This window comes from Acomys minous (assembly GCF_964271855.1).
Source record: "Acomys minous genome assembly, chromosome: 16".
Classification (NCBI taxonomy): Eukaryota; Metazoa; Chordata; class Mammalia; order Rodentia; family Muridae; genus Acomys; species Acomys minous.
The window spans coordinates 40,747,157-40,762,488 of record NC_140498.1 but is presented as its reverse complement, the minus strand read 5'-3'; the positions used below and the strand labels follow the sequence as shown (position 1 = coordinate 40,762,488).

At 52.2% G+C, this 15,332-nt stretch overlaps 2 protein-coding genes across 2 annotated transcripts; one reads left to right on the top strand and one right to left on the bottom strand.

Annotated features, from left to right (window-relative positions):
• Positions 1–39: 39 nt before the first annotated feature.
• Positions 40–2,194, top strand: BRICD5 (BRICHOS domain containing 5; the record flags this gene model as incomplete). The annotated part of the gene is given in 6 exon segments (XM_084764738.1): positions 40–1,114; positions 1,264–1,419; positions 1,499–1,600; positions 1,851–2,012; positions 2,014–2,063; positions 2,065–2,194. Coding segments are annotated over 6 exon segments (732 nt in total). The 5' UTR covers positions 40–982.
• On the bottom strand, positions 2,159–5,976 carry MLST8 (MTOR associated protein, LST8 homolog). Its single transcript, XM_084764730.1, has 9 exons — positions 5,874–5,976; positions 5,201–5,402; positions 4,986–5,037; positions 4,737–4,899; positions 4,313–4,388; positions 4,076–4,228; positions 3,184–3,308; positions 2,905–3,068; positions 2,159–2,822 (listed from the first exon to the last, which is right to left on the bottom strand). The coding sequence occupies exons 2-9, from the start codon at positions 5,327–5,329 to the stop codon at positions 2,704–2,706; spliced, it is 981 nt and encodes a 326-aa protein (XP_084620856.1). The 5' UTR covers positions 5,330–5,402; positions 5,874–5,976; the 3' UTR covers positions 2,159–2,703.
• Positions 5,977–15,332: the final 9,356 nt, after the last annotated feature.

Genomic DNA, 15,332 nt, shown 5'->3' with positions numbered 1-15,332 from the left:
GTTAAGCTGGGATTCCAACACCAAAATCTTACACAGGGGGTGTGGCCATTGCGGCCCCACCCTGCTTGTGAGGAACAGGTCCTGAAGAAACAGGAAGTACATGACATAAAACCAAAGAAGGATAAAGCCACTGGGTCAAGTGTAAAGGATGTGTGTACAGCTCGGCCACCATGTTACACACCTAGACAGATAAGGGACCAGAACAACAGCTGGGTTAGAGAAAACGCTGGGGAACAGAGGCTGGCTCAACCATCCTTGGTGTGAAGCAAGGTGTTTGCCCACGGTCCAGTCCAGAGCCCACTTGGTCATGCACATGGAAATAGCCACAGCCCCATCTGATGCTGATAGGATCTGGAAAGAGGCTTGGGAGTTTGTGGGGGAAGTAAGAAAGCAATTAGCCTCATATCGATGGTTCATACACATTTATTGATGGTTCCTGGGTCTAGCTCAGGAGTCCAGACTCCTGGGAAGTAACAGACTCCCAAGAAAAAAACCTGCCCAACCAGACAAAATCATCTTGGCCAAGACCTAGAAAGCCGCTGACTTCCTACAGAGGCCAGGCAGGCTCTCACACCCCCCAAGAACCCATGTTGTGCTTCAAAGACAAGCCTGGTGACCGGCAAGCCTGGGGAGAGGGCTGTCCTGGCTCTGACCTGGGATATCAGATACTGCCTGGGAAGGAAGCAGTGTAATTGGGAGGGGAGGACACATCAAAGGCATCCTGAGGTTTCCCTGGCTGACTCCTCCAAGGGGCTGCAGACAATCAGTGCATTGTCAGCAGGGGCTGCAGCATGAAGCAAGGGCACGGCCACACTGAGAGCCTCAGGGCCAGGCCTGTTGAGGTAAGTGTCTCCACCACCCCCAAGACAAGAACACTGGGATGCCATAGGAGGAGAGACGAGCGTCACTACCTACCATCCCCAGCCCCTTCCCTGAGCAAGTTAGCTCCCTGGTCTCTGACCCGGAAGCCCCACTGACAGTAATGTGCCCTCAGGTGAAGAGGAAAGCCTGCCATAGCGGCTGGACAGCTGCAGGCCTGCTGCTGCTGCTGACATTGGTCACTGCAGGAGTCATGGCTGGAGGGCTTCTTGGCTTCATGTATAGCCCTCGCAAGGTGAGCACCTCCTTAAGCCTAGGGGACACAGTGGGAAGGGGGGCAGCAGGACCAGGCAGGTTTGCATGGGGCCAGGTCTAAGCCACTAGCCTTGAGCAGCTGGAGAGAGAACCAGAAGGAACAAAGGCTGAACCCCAAATACCCCTCAGCCAGTGCTGCAGATGCTCCGACAGACCCTCCCCAGCTCCAGGGTCCCCTGGCCCAACCAAACCACTCTAGTGGACGTGGCCCTGAACATGGCAACAATCACGGTGACTCCGCTTCAGAGCAACCACAGCTGGGCCGTGCTGTTCGACGGGCAAAGTGTGAGTGGGCTTGGGAGAGGGAAAGAGTGAAGGTGTCAGGGGTGGCCTTGACTTACCTGTTTGACCCCCCCACGCCCAGGGCTACATCTGTTACCGTCCCGCAGAACACCAGGCCTGCTTCCTCCGTCTGATGGAAGCCCAAGATTGGGAGACCCTGCAGCTGCTGGTGAACGCTTCCAGGGTGAGCAGTGCTATTTGGCTTGCCACCCACCCACCCCCAAGGCCAGGGGACAAACAAAAGGTCCTCTGTATAGCCCAGCTGAGCCAGCCAAGGCTCTAGTTTCAGAGGAACAGAAAGCTCTATCTTCCCCTGACTAAGGCTGTTGACAAGAGCAGGTGGAAGGGCCATCAGGCTGTGGTGGGACACAAATGCCCTACCCAGTCAGGATCAAGGAAGTACTACACGGTGGCCCACCAGACTCTTTCTGCAGGTCCAAGAGTCCCTGGAACCTGGCCAGGACACACACTATGCCCAGGAGCTGCTGGCGGTTCTGGGGGGCCATACTGTAGACCCTGCCCAAGTGGGAGCTTCAGTGCAACACCTTTGCGCGGACACTCCCATCTACTGGGCCCGACGAGCAGAGGGTAAGTTGGGGTAGGCTGAGTGAAGAGGCCTATGGCTCCTGCAGGGCAGTACTGGGTGGGGGCCCTCGAGACTCATGTAGTTCCCTTCTCCCCAGGGCCCCAGAGACAGCGGCTGATCTACCTCTGCATTGACATCTGCTTCCCGAGCAACATCTGTGTGTCCGTCTGCTTTTATTACCTCCCAGACTAAGACTCCTACTGAGCCCTCCCGGCCTTTTGTCCCCCAGGCCAGTCCCCATAGATTAGCAAGCTGGCCAGGTCACCAGCACCAATGAAAGGCAGCTGACAGTAGGGATGAATAAACCCAGATTACCTGGCCACAGTGGTAATTTCTGGGGCCTCAGAGCCCACACAGGGGTAGGGAGGGGCAAGTGGAGTAACAGTATCTGGGGAATGGCACCAACCTCAGATCGGAACAGTTCCAAACCCTCTGGGTCTAATCTCTCTAAAGGGAGAAAAGACTCCCAGTCCAGGTGCATGTAGCCTGGCTTACCGAGCCTTCTGACAACAAACTGGGCATGGAGAGAGTCCCAGGATACAGTGGTCAACAAGTCTAGGTTGGCCAACAGGGGTAGTCTGGTCAGGTCCAGCTGGCCTGACATACACAGGCTGACCTGAGAGTCTCACTTGGACCAGGGAATTGTTCAGATAATCCACTTAGAGCCACTACACCAGGCAACCGTGATTGCCCAGCAGAGGCTAGCCCAGCACGCTGTCATTGAAGGCCAGGCAGACGACAGCTTTCTGATGGCCACCATACTCTCTCTTGATCTCTCCGGTCTCTACACACCAGAGCCGGGCCAGGTTGTCAGAGGAAGCTGCAAGGAAGGAATCAGGCAACCATGAACGGCCACATTAGAGGCTTGGGCGATGTGGGGGGGAGAGGAGGGCAGGGCTCACCTGTGACGATGTACTGAGAGTCCCCTGAGAAGGCACAGCCCCACATCCAGCCACGGGACGACTCGCCAGGGTTACTACTCTTAATGCTGAGCTCTGTCATCAGGGAGAAGTTGGATGTCCTCCAGATTTTACACGTCTGGTCCGCTGAGCAGGTGGCAAGGAGCCTGGGGTTGGACATGGGGTGTCTGAGGAGCTACTACTATCCTGGCTTCACTTCCCACATGCCAGCTAGTGCCCCCCGCCTGTAGATCCCCTCTCCCCCCAGGGCCCTACACGCACGTGGAGTCAGGGCTGAAGCGGCATTGCAGGGCATAGCGCGTGTGGGCTGGGATCTTGGTCTTGGGGATAAGCTGAGTCACCTCGTCACCAATGCCCCCTGTCAGGTTCCAGACATAGCAGTTTCCCTATAGGACAGGAGGGCAACCATTCAAAACCCAGACCCTCAGATATGGACTTGGGACACCTGGGCCAGCCAGGATAAGGAAGGACAATGGCATCTTGGGTCATGTCTACAGGAGACTTGGGCCCTGACAAGGAACCATGCCAGCCAAAAGCAGGAGGCCACACTAGCCAAGGACTCAAACATAGCTCCCTAGAGGCTGCTGGCCAACAGAGACGTTCAGGAGGGGAGGCGGTAAGGAGGGCACCCAGATAAATGATGCGACAACCCAAGGCTGGGAGGAGGGAGTGCGGGTATGTGGAACAACGGATGTTCTGGGATTTGAAAGGAGAAAATGAGACTGGAGGTGAGAGCAGGGACCAAACCGAAGCAACCTGCGGTCCCCGAGAAGGAGCCAGTGCTTCGTAAGGTCTCATAACAGCACAGCCTCCCAGAAAGGCTAAAGGACCCTTCTATGGTTGAAGGAGAACAGATCAGACATCCCAGGAAGGCCACAGAGAAGCTTGTCAGTATCAAGGAAGATCAAAGTCGTGGACTGGAACATGAAAGGAGGAAATAACTGGCCCTGGCAAAGGCTGGGTGAGGTGTCTAGTCTGACGGGTAGGTTATGGCAGACAACAAGATGAGCATCGGGAATGGTACCCAGGTACCATTCTTTAGGGGCTGGGTGGAAGCTCAGAGAGGCCTGAGAGACAAGCAGGGGATCATCCCATCTGTAGAAGACAAGGGGAAAGATGCTGAGATGTCCTTCTACCCAATCCCCGCACTCACAGCGCTGTTGACCGCCGCCATGTAGCTGGCATCCGGGTCAATGTGCGCAGACGTGATGGAAAACTCCGGCTCGGGGATCAGCTGCTCGTTGTGGTCAGTCTTCAGGTCCCAGATGTGGATAGCACCGCTCTGGTCACCCACAATGAGTTCTGCCTGGGATGCAGTAGGGGTGAGATGTGGTAGTAACCCCCCCGCCCTCCAAAGCCCCCAGGGACTTGGCCCATGAATTCTCTTCACCTGGTTGGGATGCAGACACACACAATTAATGGGAGCATTCACTTGGAAGATACGCTGACACTGCAGATTCCGGGACCTGTGGGGAGTTAAGGTTACACGGTGTCTAATGAATGTTATTTGTGCCCCACCAAAAAGCCCCATTCTCTCTAACAGTTGCTTCTACCTTAGGAGAAATGCTTGTCAAGTTTGGCTTCCCCCCCCCCCCCCAGGTGGCGGTGTGAGGCTAGTGAAAAGAGATCGAAAGTCTTGGCCCCCTAGCCTCAAGGCAGGGCTGGCTCTTTGATGTAACGGCTCTCCATCTTTCCCTCAACCACCTACTCAAAGCTGCCTTGCTTAGCCTGTCTGTAGAATAACCTGCCCCAAGACAATCCCCTGCCCCGCTCCTTCCCCAGGCAGCCATCCTCTCCAGCCCAGCTCGCAACACCTGAGGTCCCAGATGCGAGCTGTGCAGTCCTCCCCGCCTGTGTACATCCATCGGCCATCCTCATGAAAGCCCACTGATGCAATGTTCTTATTGACGCCATCGTAACTGATGATGGGATTGGGGTTATTGGAGTTGAGATCATACATGCGGATATGCTGGTAACCTAGGGGACACAGGCTGAATTGAAGCATTGGGGTACCAGGTAGTCCCGCCACCGGTGAAGAGTCAGAGGTCAAGAATCTCAGGTACCTGCAGCAGCAATCATGCTCCGGTCTGGTGTGATCTCCAATGCATTCACCTGCTGAGGATGTTAAGGACCGTGGGAAGGGGAAGCCTGGAAAGGGAGGTCTTGGAGCCACGGGCCATCAAGACCCCCACCACCTGGCCTGAGTTTTCCCCCAGGCATTTGTCATGCATACTTAATCCTGGCCAGCACCACCACCCTGCTCCCCAGAAGAGGATACAGAGTCCTGATGCTGCACTGTTCGAGTGCAGATTCCACTGTGGGCCTGCCAAAAGCGCACTGTGTGGTCATAGCCTGCAGTGGCCAAGATGACAGGGTCACTGCCCACTGTGCCTGGAGTGGTATTCATTGTCTGATGGCTGGGGAAAATGAGGTCTGCACTGGGCCAAGAGCTGATAGGCAAGGTCCAAAGGTCAAAACATCTGGAGAGAAAAGATGCATACATGTATAACAATCCGAACACTACAGCCGAGTATTATCACTTTAAAGAAAAATGTGTTGAGGGTCACGCTGACAGTCACAAGGGTCGAGACTCAGGTCCTCTGCTTCCCACCAGTGTTCTTTTCAGCTTCACCCGCACGGTGGATTCGCCACCTCGCCTGCAGCCAGCAGGAGGCAGTCACAAGCAGAGGGCAATCCCCAGGCGCCGTCTGCCGCAAGGATAGGCAACGCATGCGCAGGGCGACTAGGGAAGCCCGGCACTGCTACTGCTGCGCATGCGTAGCTGACCGGCATTGGGCTCGGATGGGTGGGGGCGCTGTCTGGCCGGACCCCCGAGCTCCCCGGTGCTCTGCAGACCGCCCTGGCACTGTCCTACCGGCCTGATTACCCCGACCGCACCCTCCGAGCCACCCAGCAGCCGACACGCAGCCCTCGTCCCTCGGCCTCGGTACCTTACACACGCTCTGCACTCTGCCTTGGTCCAGGACGGCGAGGCGAGGAGGAGCGAGTCGATCGAAGCCGGGCCGAGCGTAGAGTAATCGATAGCGTCTCAGGGCGAGACCATGGGTCCGGGGAGTGGGGGGTTGACAGTGATACCAAAGTTCTGAGGGGAGGAACTCCAGGAGTGATCGCGCGCGGAGTGGGCGTCAGCCGCGACCCTAGCCTTGAACTCACTGGGAATTACAGCCGCGGTGCAGACGCCTATCTTTCCAGGCTTGGCTCCCAGGAGGGATTGCACTGTCGTAATCCCTCACCCCCCGCAAACATACTTGTACACAGTCCCCTACCAAGCTTGAATTTCTAGGCAAATACAAAACTTTCAGATAAGAAATTTTTTTCTTTCTTTCTTTCTTCCCTTCCTTCCTTCCTTTCTTTTAGTACAACCGTATCTCAAACATTGTACTAAAAGAAGTACTTTTTTTTTTTTTGAGACGGTTTCTCTATGTATTCTTAGCTGTCCTGCACTTGCTTTGTAGACCAGGCTGGCCTGAACTCACAGTGATCCACCTGCCTCTGTCTTCCGAGTGCTGAGATTAAAGCCGTGCGCCACCACGCCCGGCTAGTACTTTCTTTTTTTTATTTTTCTTTTCTTTTTCCTTGTCTGGTTTTTCGAGGAGTTTCTCTGTATAGCCTTGGCTGTCCTGGACTCTCTTTGTAGACCAGGCTGGCCTCGAACTCACAAAGATCTCCCTGCCTCTGCCTCCCGAGTGCTGAAGAATTACTTTCTTAGTACAAGAAGGTCAAATGCAACTGGGTATTTTGTACTTATATTTGCTTTATCTGGTGACTCTAGCCTGGGTCCTTTCAGACCTGTCCAGCCCCAGCCTGATCTTCACGGAACATAGTTAGCCCAGGAACCCCTTTAAAACTGCAGATTCGTGCGGGGCGTGGTGGCGCACGCCTTTAATCCCAGCACTCAGGAGGCAGAGGCAGGTGGATCGCTGTGAGTTCGAGGCCAGCCTGATCTACAAAGTGAGTCCAGGACAGCCAAGGCTACACAGAGAAACCCTGTCTCAAAAAAAACAAAAAAGGAAACAAATGTTTATTAAAATATTAAATACTGTAAAATATTTTGTTTTATACAACCTAGTTTTGTTATCCTCTCATATATTACATTCCAACCTCAGTTTCTCCTCCCTCCAGTAGCCTCGGTCTCTCCCTCCATCTCCCCTCTCCCACACCTCCACCCCACCCCCACCCCACCCCACCCCACCCCACCCCCGCCCCCGCCACCTCTCAGAAAAGCGCAGGGTTCCCAGGGATATCAACCAAACATGGCGTAACAAAACTACACCGAGACCAAGCTCATAACATCATATCAAGGCCAGATGAGGCAACCCAGTAGGAAGAGCAGGCAAGAGAGTCCGGGACAGCCTCACTCCTGCTGTTAAGATGCCCACAAGGACACAGAGGACCGAGGTCAGACCTCTGCAGGCTCTCCCTGTTCTCTGTGAGCCCCCCATGAGTCTGGGTCAGTTAACTCCGTGGGCCACGTTCTCCTGGTGTCCCTGACCACTCTGGTTCGTCTGATTCTGCCTCCCCGCCTCCTCCACAGGCCTCCTTGAGCTCCAAGTAATGTTTGGCTTCCGGACTGTACTTCTGCTCTCATCAGTTGCTTGATGTCTCTCTGGTCTCTTTGATGATGATTCTGCTATCAGGCCTGCGTTTTTATTACAGCTCTCTGAGCGCCACAAAGTTGGCCTTGCTTTCCCATGATCTCCTCCCTCTGCACCTAAAGGTGGGGCTGCAACCCCCCTTTTCCTCCAGCCACAGACAGGGTGAGTCCACTCCTTGGCCAAGGCCAGTTACTGTGTCCATGCTCCCAGGTTCCTCCAATACCTTTCTCCAGTCCCTCGTTTACCTCCTCAGCATGCTTTTGTTTGTTTGTTTTTTGATTTTCGGAGACAGGTTTCTCTGTAGCTTTGGCTGTCTTGGACTTGATTTGTAGACTAGGCTGGCCTCGAACTCAAGAGCTCTACTTGCCTCTGCCTCTGCCTCCTGAGCGCTGGAATTAAGGGCATGAGCCGCCACACCCAGCTCTTTAGCATGTTTTTTGTTTCTTTTTTGTTTTGTTTTGTTTTTCGAGACAGGGTTTCTCTGTGTAGCCTTGGCTGTCCTGGACCCACTTTGTAGACCAGGCTGGCCTCGAACTCACAGTGATCCACCTGCCTCTGCCTCCCGAGTGCTGAGACTAAAGGTGTGCGCCACCACGCCCGGCTTTTGTTTCTTTTTAAAGATTGATTTATTATTTATACAGTATTCTACCTGCATGTGAGCCAGCAGGCCAGAAGAGGGACCAGATTTCATTATAGATGGTTGTAAGCCACCATGTAGTTGCTGGGAATTGAACTCAAGACCTTTGGAAGAACAGCCAGTGCTCTTTCTGTTTGTTTGTTTGTTTGTTGCTTGGTTTCGGTTTTTTGAGACAGGATTTCTCTGTGTAACAACAGCCCTTGCTATCCTGAAACTCTCTTTGTAGATCTCTGAGCCATCTCTCCAGTCCTTGTACAGGTTTTGGGTTTTTTGTTTTCCCCTTGGTTTTTCATTCTGCAGATCAAGCTGGCCTCGAACTCAGAGACCCTCCGGCCTATACCTCCCAAGCGCTGAGTGTGTGGCGCCACTGCCTTCCTTAGTATGTTTTTTGTTATTTTTCCCACAGTGGCTTCAGATTTACTGTGTTGCCAACAATGACCTTGACTTCAGGTCGGGTCTCCCCCTGAGTGCTGAGATTACTGGTGGCTGTCACCACAGCCAGCTTTATAGTGTCGGCACTCTATCACAGAGCCTGCGCGTGCTCTGTCATCCGGATTTCAGTACTCGCTCCAGCTTCCCCCTTAGCGTTTAGCACCAGAAAACCAATCCCAACATTCTCCTTACAGCTGAAGCTGTCTCCTTCAGAGCGCTGCCCTCATTCTGTTGGTCGCTCGGCATCCCACCTCCCCCTCATTCCTCAGCTTTACCCCTCAGCTCTCTGGGGAAATTCCTCAAGGCCACTGCCCCAGCATAATCTGGCAAACAACACGGTAGATACTTTATTTCCAACTCTTGGCCCCTGTGTACTGTGGCAGACAGAAAATCTCATCTCTTCCTTTGTGCCCTAGTATGAGCGAGCATCAGATTTTCCGCAGTGGGCTCCCTCTCTCCTCCCCCTATCTTCCTCCATACACTCCACCCCTTTTCTCTTTGCCTTACACTAAAGGCTCCGTGGCTTCCTGTGACATCTTTACTCTGGTGTCTTGCCACACTCGCCTCCAGCTCCTAGGCTCTTTTTTTTGTTTGTTTGTTTTGTTTTGTTTTTTGTTTTTTGAGGCAGGGTTTCTCTGTGTAGCCTTGGGTGTCCTGGACTCCCTTTGTAGACCAGCTGGCCTTGAACTCACAGTAATCCGCTTGCCTCTGCCTCCAAGTGCTGGGATTAAAGGCGTGTGCCACCACGCCCAGCCGCTTCTAGGCTCTTGAAGCATACCCAGCCCTCTGCTATATACGACTTGCAAATGCCACAAAGGGGTCACCTTCCATGCCTAAAGCAACTCCTCAGGGTCCGACTATAACTGGCTATCATCTGAGTGCATCCCTCATCCTTGCCACCTTCAGCCACCAATTTCACCTCACACCCATCACCTCCTCATTTTATCTTTCTTTTTTATTAATTATTTTTGTTTTGTTTTTTCGAGACAGGGCTTCTCTGTGTAGCCTTGACTGTTCTGGACTTTGCAGACCAGCTTTGTAGACCAGGCTGGCCTCTCAAGTGCTGGAATTAAAGGTGTGTGTCACTAAGCCCAGCTTCCTCATACCTTTCATTTATTTTATTTTAAAACATTGTGGGTTTTTTTGCTGGGCATAGTGGCGCACGCCTTTAATCCCAGCACTCAGGAGGCAGAGGCAGGCGAATCGCTGTGAGTTCGAGGCCAGCCTGGTCTACAAAGCGACTCCAGGACAGCCAGGGATACACAGAGAAACCCTGTCTCGAAAAACCTTAAAAAAATAAAAATAAAAACATTATTTGTCAGGGGTGAGTTCTGGGATTACAGGCGTGTGCCACCACCATGCCTCCTCCCCTTCCTCCTCCTCCTCTTCTTCCTCCTCTTTCTTCTTTTTCTTCTTCGTCTCATAATTTCATGCATCCTAGGCTGGTTGGAACTTGCTCTATAACCAAGGATGACCTTGACCCCCTTCTCCTGCCTCTACCTCTCAAGTGCTAGAAACACAAATGTACCTGTATGGTCCTTTATACACTGAAATCTGGCATTAACCCACAAGAGCCTTCAGGGGTCCCAGAAACCTTCTGGGTCTAGCCCCTGTCTCTGCCTAGTGTTCCTCCCCACAGGCCACCGGCTCAGCAGAGTTGGTGGCAGGCAGTCTCTCACCTTACCGCAGACTCACTTGGGTCCTTTGCCTGTCCTTACACTGTCCTTCCTCCCACCCCTTCACCTACCCAGCTCTCGGCTTTCAGCATCTTTTCTTTCATGAGCTTGTTCTTTGTGGGACTTTCTACTGGTTCAAATGAAAATCACACATCGCATAAAATTATCCCTTTATAAAAAGGTTTGGTTTTGCTGGGCATGGTGGCACACGCATTTAATCCCAGCACTCAGGAGGCAGAGGCAGGCAGATCATTGTGAGTTCAAGGCCAGCCTGGTCTACAAAGTGAGTCCAAGACAGGCAAGGCTACACAGAGAACCCCTGTCTCGAAAAAACCAAAATAAAAAGAAAACAAAAAAAAAAGGTTTGTTTTAATTTATGGGTATGTGTGTGTCCATGTCAGTATGCATGCATGCATGCATGCTGGTGCCTTCAGAGGCCAGAAAAGGGTATGTGATTCCCTAGAGTTGGGGGTTCCAGGTGGTTGTGAGCTGCCTGATGTGGGTGCTGAGAACTGAACTCTGGTCCTCTGCAAAACCAGGAATGGCTCTTCACTGATGAGCCATCTCTTCAGTCCCCAAAACACTGAACAGTTGAGATCTGAGATGAAAGTCAGTAGTAGAGAGCCCGCCTGACACATTCTAAGCCACCCCAACAATACAGAAGGAAAAGCAGAGTGAACACTTAGTCAGGATGTCACCTCTGCAATCCTGGCACTTGGGAGGCTGAGTGGGAGGAGCGTGAGTTCAAGGCCAGGCTCATTGGGCTACATAATGAGATCTGTATTTAAAAAAAAAAAAAAATCAAGCTGGGCAGTGGTGGTGCATGCCTTTAATCCCAGCACTCAGGAGGCAGAGGCAGGTGGATCGCTGTGAGTTCGAGGCCAGCCTGATCTACAAAGTGAGTCCAGGACAGCCAAGGCTACACAGAGACCCTGTCTCAAAAAGCCAAAAAAAAAAAAAAAAGATCAGTTCAATCAACATTTAGTGTTGCAACTATGTTTCTATCCTCCCATTAAGAGACTAGGCAGTTACTCCTCATCCTCTTTCCCCAACCAGGCCCTGGAAACTCCTAGTCTTCTTGCCTTTGTATATTGGCCCCTGCTGGACATTCATATGCATGGAATTACAAATTTACACCCCTTTGTATCTGGCTTCTCTACTTAGTGTTGTGTTTTCATGGCTCATTCAGTAGTATCACAACGGCATTCCTTACTATGGCCGACCAGTATCCTGTTGTAGGATGGACTTTATTTGTCCATTGATAAGGGACATCTGAGTTATTTCCCCCTTTCCATCCATTGTGACATAGTGCTGCTGTAAATGATTATGTACAAGCATTTGCTTTTTTGTTTGCATTCATATATTCGTTTGGCTTGGAACTTTTTTTTTTTTTTTTTTTTTGAGACAGGGTTTGAGACAGCCTTGGCTGTCCTAGAACTAGCTCAGCAGACCAGGTTGGCCTAAAACTCAGAGATACACCTGCCTCTGCCTCGGGAGCCCTGGGACTGAAGGTGTGCGCCACCACTGCCCGGCTACTTTGGAACTACCTTAGGAAGGGAATTACTGGGTCATGTTAGCTCTGTGTTCAGCCAGTGAGCAATTCCTCCAGTCCGATGTGTTCAACTTTTTGAGGAACTGCCAAAACATCGTGAGTGTTTTCACTAAATCATACTTAGTGTTCTTACAATGCCTTCAATCAGGAGGATCTGTCCCCGTCGGGGACATCTTGTCAGAAAACAGGCTCAGAGCTGTGGAATTGTCACCACTGAAGGCTCGTGGCTAGGAGATGGTGGGTCCCAGTTTGTCCCAGATGCAGTCTGGCAGTCTGGAGCTTATTCCCTCCTGACCTCCTCCTTTCTGGCCAGCTGAGGAGACTATTCCACAGGGACGTTACACCTCAGATACCTCCTTATATTCCTTCTGATGAAGCATAAGCTCCCCCCAAACAGTTCCACTGAAGGTTCAGAGGCAGCCTTGGTGAGTCCTGGGCATGCTGCGTGGGGGAGGAGAGCTAGAACCAGAAGGATGTCTGAAGCAGTGTCAACCATGATGGGACCCAAGAACAAAGGAGAAGTGTGGGCAGGTGTGTGCCACCTGTGTCCTGGCCAGATGTGTGCCACCCTTGTCCTGGCCAGATGTGTGCCACCCTTGTCCTGGCCAGATGTGTGGCACCTGTGTCCTGGCCAGATGTGTGCCACCCGTGCCCTGAGCTGTTACTCTTTCTTCGGGATTCTGTGTGGAGACAGGAGCTAGAGGCTAGGTTGCTGTAGATGGTCCAACCCAGAGAGAGCTGTTAAGCTGGGCGTGGCCCTGGACATTCTGAGCAGCCCCAGTATCTCTGTGGGGTAGAGGGAACCTGGAGCATGCAGCTTTTGAGCCTTTGTGAGGTAACTCCTCACGGACACAGCACTTTACAGAGGTGGCACCCACAAAAATGGCACCTGACACATGCTTCCAGCAGTCCATGAGAACAGCCCTGCTCAGATTGCCATCGTACACATGCTAGCTGGGCGCTAGTGCTTGGGGGATGTCCCTAAGCAGGTACATAGTTGGTAGGCAGAGGCAGGGGCTGCAGGCTGGCTGGCTGGCGGCAGCTAAGCATCCGGGAAGAAAGCCAGTCAGGGCTGCAGCGAAGCAGCCATCAGCTCAGTAATTCTGCTGGCTCAGCGGCCCTCCTCCCAGGAGCTTCTTCAGAGGCCTGACATTCTGGAGGGCTGCCCCAGTCTCACAAACCTGCATCCTTTGCCCCAGGAGAGGTATTTATCTGCCTGCTGTGCTGCCCTCATGCCGAGGAGGATGGTGAAGAGAGCCAGACAGGTGAAGACCATCTTTGTATCCCCCGCAGACCTTCTCAACCCTCCAGGCACAGCCGCTGTCCCATTTTACAGATTTTGAAGCATCTGGGCACCAGGAACTTGTCCATCCATGGTCAATAGTCAGCAGTGTCTGACCTTGGTCTTCTGGTTCCCCTGTGGGTTCTAGTCCAACCTGGCCACGAAGCCTCTGGCTTTCCTTCTGCCACCATCTATCCTTGGAGGCAAGTAATTGCCAGATTCAGAGGCTACCGAGAGCCCAGCCCACGATGTGCACATTTAACTGGGACACTTGAATTTCCTGCCCCAAAAGGATCCAGTCCACTTCCCAGGTCTGTGCATTCCGCTTCCTGGGTGGGGCTACACAGTGGGATGCCCAAGCCCGGCCTGAGGAGTGGCCCAGGGGTGCTTGCGTATGGAGTACCGACAGTTTGAGAAGAAGAATGTGACAGCTACAGGCAAGGGTCAGTTCATTACCCAAAAGCAGTCTGAGAATTCTAAATTTAAACCTGCCCTTTCAGGTCTTGGTGAAGGCATATTTGTTAAGGTAGGAGGCTGGAACATATTTTATTTAACAGGTTATTAGTGTAATTTACAACATGGAAATAGACATTTGGTGTGTAGGCTTCTGTTTGTATTTCTTGCCCCAGGTCCTACAAAGACGATTTACCTTATAAACTCCAAACACAGCAATGATAGTCATGATAATAGCTGTATTCTTTTTATATATTTACTTTTTTTTTTTTTGTGGTGTTTCCTGTGTGCCTGGCACTGTACCATGTGAAGATGAAGCTAATACAGTTGCAGCCCCTGCAGGAAGCCCAAGGACATCACAATATTCACAGCAGCTATGTGCTGGGCGTTTACTAGATCCAGGACTAACTGTGGGCAGCATGGCCAGGAACCCTGGTGTGGATGAAGGAGCTACATTGCTGACCCACCTTTGACAGGGATAAGAGGTGCAGAAAGACAGAGTGACCAGTTCAGGGTGACAAAACCAGTAATAGGAAGAATTGGGACAGGAATCAACGTAGGTTCCAAGTCCAGACTCATGTCATAACCTTGAGACCCAGGGATCAACGTAGGTTCCCAAGTCTCATAACCTTGAGACCCAGAGACCTTGTAGCACATACTCAGGAGTGCACAGCGTTCCTAAACCTTTGCTGTTGTTTTTGGTTGTTCAACCTATAAAATGTAGACAGTAAGTTGAGCCTTATTCCAAATGAGCAGCACAGCACCTGACCCTGAGACTAACCAGGAGTTGGTCACTGTAACAGATTAGAGGAGAATTTTGGGGTAGGGGGCTGTTGTTTTGTTTTTGTTTCTTCTGTTGTTGGGGTTTTTTTGTTGTTTTTGTTTTGTTTTTCGAGACAGGGTTTCTCAGTGTAATAGCCCTGGCTGTCCTGGAACTCTCCTTTGCACACCAGGCTGACCTCGAACTCACAGCAACCCACCTGCCTCTGCCTCTAGGAGTGCTGGTTTGTTTTTGGTTTGGTTTGGTTTTTTGTTTTTTCCGCATTTGGAGACCTCTTCTGAGAACCCAACACATACTAGATAGTCCTAGGCTCATTCTCTGAGCCTCGTGAGACCTTGTCATGATCAGAATGACGTAATCCCGGAAACCTCTGTACCTGTTGCTGCTTCTTCCCTGCCCTTCTGGACCACCCCACAGTCCAGGGTCACAAGAACAGTGTGTGCGGGGTGTGCGTGCACGCGCGCGCGTGCCCGAGTGAACCCTCAACAAATCTCTAGACTGTATCACCCGGTTGGGTGACGGTGTGCGGGAGCACACCCTTCCCTAAGACTTGGAACTCAGCTGATGTGTGTCCACAATGCTGCAGGCAAGATAAGAGGAGGCCTGGAGCGGCCCGAGCCTTCGGGCAGGCAGAAGAAAGGTGAGACCTCCTGAGAGGTTGGTCAAGCAGGAAGTCCTGACCTGTGGCTAGGAGACTGCTTAGGTTGGGCTAGAATAGTTCAGGGCAGGGCAGGGCTGGGCCTTCCTTCAGTGGTGCTGAAGATGGGAGGTTAGGGTCCTTCTTAGTGGATATAGGCAGCTACATTCCCAGCAGATGCTGAGAATGGAGAAGGCAAGCTCCCTTCCAGGCTGTCCTCGAAGGAGAACTGTCATCTGCATTGTTGTGGAGAGAAGCCAGAGGCTGCTAGGGAAGAAGGTGTAGTGGGGGGGAGGGGGGTACGGGTTCCCTGACACCGAATTCATTATTGGGAGATTCCTCTT